Genomic DNA, 3072 nt, shown 5'->3' with positions numbered 1-3072 from the left:
TTTCCCTGTCTCTGTTACTCAGACTGCTGCTCATAGTGTCTGGCGCTTGCTCACGGGGATAGCAATGGCATCGGTACCTTCAGTTGGTTGCCTTCTGGCCAAAAATCAGTATTATCGAAGTAAGTAATATCATCACTAGAGGACCCCTAGAGAAAATGGTATGAAGTGATGTCTGAAGGGCATTCGTAACCCACGTATTGTATCCTGGTCATTTTAAGGAGAAGGAAGACTGATGTGACAGTGAAGGACAAAGGAATAGTATTCATTGGAGACTTCTCCAAATCAGTATTATCAAGGAAGGCTCATTTCTTTAACTATGTTATATGGTATCGATAAGGCCACTAATGCATAAATAAGTGATCAGCTCATATTTCAAAATAATGTTTAATTTCAATACTTTAAAAACCGATGACTTTTAAAAAATAAAATATTCAGTTTTTAGGAAAGAAGGGCTATCATAACTATGCTTCGTGGATTTTCTAATTTCTACTTTGCTGCCATGGATTATAGGTTAGCATCTATCATGACAGTTTTATTTTTATCATCTGTATTTATAGCTCAATAGAAAATTGTAGCTTCTTAAATTCAGAAATTTCATTAAATAAAATGATCACTTTAAAACCAACGTATCGCCCTGGCTGGTTTGGCTCAGTGGATAGAGTATCAGCCTGTGGACTGAGGGGTCCCAGGTTCTATTCTAGTCAAGGGCACATGCCTGGGTTGTGCGTTCGATCCCCAGCAGGGGGCGTGCAGGAGGCAGCCAATCAATGATTCTCTCTCATCACTAATGTTTCTCTCTCCCTTCCTCTCTGAAATCAAAAATATATTTAATAAAAAACTTATCATTTACTGAAAAGATGCCAGCAACATGTAAAAAAACCACTCTTATTTCAAGATGCTTTTAACTCTGTGTTGGAAACATCTATTGATTTGTCCTTTTTACAACAAGATTAAGCTATGCCCATTTACTTTTTGTTATTACAGCCACAGAAGTTATTTTTATATTCTGATATTTTAAAAGACTTATATGTTTCAAATGCAAATACTGTTTTTTTAAAAAAATAACTCCTTTATTTCTAAATATGATAGCCTTTGTATGCTATTTAAATATATACACGTAGTATTTCTAATGCAATAAAATAACTTTCATTCTTGATTTTATATTTCCTAAAATTTTAAATTTTATAGCACTTATAAAACATTTTAAATTCTATATCTATATCTGTGGAAAGAGAATGTTCACCACTGAAAGGAATATACCATATTAGTAAAAAATGTAATAAGCCTTATTATCTGGAAGACTTTGTGATTGATAATTTACTTAATTTTTAAATTCATAAATGTATGAGCTAGAAGTAAATAATTTCAAACCATACTACTTGAGAGTTTAGAGATAACTATGTATTTGTTTGCTTGTTATGTATTTGCTCATTCATTATTGTTTCTTTTGTAGAGGCCAGTATTTCTTCAGTTAGCTCTGACTCTGTTAATTTCATAGATGAAGACAAATCCCTTCAAGGTACTTAGTTTATTCCTTATCAGCATCACTCTCATTATTTTTCTGTTTTTAATCTCTCAAAATTTTGAAAAGGTCCTAGCCAGTATGGCTCAATGGATATAGCGTTGGACTGAGGACTGAAGGGTCCTGGGTTCGATTCCCGACAAAGGCACACACCCAGGTTGTGGGCTCAATCTCCAGCAGGGGGTGTGCAGGAGGCAGCCCATCAATGACTCTCTTACTGATATTTCTATCTCTCTCCCTCTCCTTTCCTCTCTGTCTGAAATCAATAAAAAAAAAATATAAAAATTTTGTTGATAAGGAAGTAATATGTATTTTATTTGATAGGGTTACCTGAAATGGCAGAATCCACCTGGTGGTTGAAATCCTTTTTTCATTCTGAACCTGTGCTTTCAAGTGAAATAAGAAAAGAACTGTCTGTTAGTGGGTAAGTTACAGCCTTTTCTGATAAGGGTATCTCTTACTAGCAGTGAATGAAACAATGCAAGTAGTAATTCTTAACCAATAAGATAAAATTGTTTCTTGAGGATGGTGTAGGCTTTGATATAAAGCATAATTATGGGATAGAGGGGGACAATTGCTCCCTATTCTAGTTAAGTAACCATAAGTCAGACCATGAGCACTTTCTCTCATTCTATCACTAAAGTGTGATTGAAAAGTCATATGTCAATTTTTATTAATGTTTAGGAGGGATAGATTGGGAATCAGAGGCAAGGTTCTAAATGATTTTTTTATTAATACCTTTAGGAAACAGATCACAGTTATCTAGTTGCTGTCTTAAACAACCTAGGTTAGTCCCACTAGTTTTTTACAAGTATTTGTCTTTAGACAATGGCTGATACTAACACTGATGACCAGCCACTAAACTGAATAAAAATAAATAATGATGGCGTTCATAGATTCTGATAGTAAAACTGAAGTTTTGATCAATTTTCTAATATGAGTTTAAAATAGAATCAAGTATTGATACTTTTTAAAATCAAAGGAAGGCAATTTTCAAAAAGATGTATTCTTTACTCTCTTTATCAAGTACATTGATTTGAATGATCTAGGTAAGTGTTTTACTTATTTTCTACTGTACTTGGGCTATAAAGACAGCTTAACTTACAGATAAGCGTTTCTCAACTAACCATCTTTGTATTGCAATCTAATGACATAGTTGTAACAACTGTCTATTTTATACAGCACTAACTGTTGATTCTGACAATCAAAATGACTCCACCTGCTGAGGTGCTACAAATGTGAACAAGACCCGTCAGCTCTCAAGTTATTCTAGATAATGCTTCTCCACTGCAAAAAGACAACAACCGGCCAGAGATCTCATTTATTAGGCAAGATCACAGCAGCCACCCATACAAGTTCAGGCATTTTCTTCAATACTAAAATTACTCTTGTGAATAGCATCAGCTTCACAGAGAATATTAGAAAAGCATGGTTTAAAAAATATGTGCCCCTTTAAAGCAGTTAGTCTTTAACTGTAGCAGTCTTTTCATTATCCATATTATGTTTCCAAAAATTTAATAATTTTCAATTAAAAAAAATTTTAGACTCTC

The 3072-nt window shown here is 33.7% G+C and overlaps 1 protein-coding gene across 1 annotated transcript in view; it reads left to right on the top strand.

Moving 5' to 3' along the window:
- LOC102758256 (chromosome unknown open reading frame, human C8orf22) overlaps positions 1–3072 on the top strand; it is a 3556-nt gene extending 484 nt beyond the window's left edge. Inside the window, exons 2-5 of the mRNA XM_006761208.2 lie at positions 23–119; positions 1454–1519; positions 1847–1946; positions 2705–3072. Coding sequence (XP_006761271.1) covers positions 65–119; positions 1454–1519; positions 1847–1946; positions 2705–2717 — 234 coding nt within the window. The 5' untranslated portion in view covers positions 23–64 and the 3' untranslated portion in view covers positions 2718–3072. The remainder of the gene's footprint in view (positions 1–22; positions 120–1453; positions 1520–1846; positions 1947–2704) is intronic.

This window comes from Myotis davidii, unplaced genomic scaffold (assembly GCF_000327345.1).
Source record: "Myotis davidii unplaced genomic scaffold, ASM32734v1 scaffold317, whole genome shotgun sequence".
Taxonomy (NCBI): Eukaryota; Metazoa; Chordata; class Mammalia; order Chiroptera; family Vespertilionidae; genus Myotis; species Myotis davidii.
This window is presented reverse-complemented; position numbering and strand designations above follow the sequence as displayed.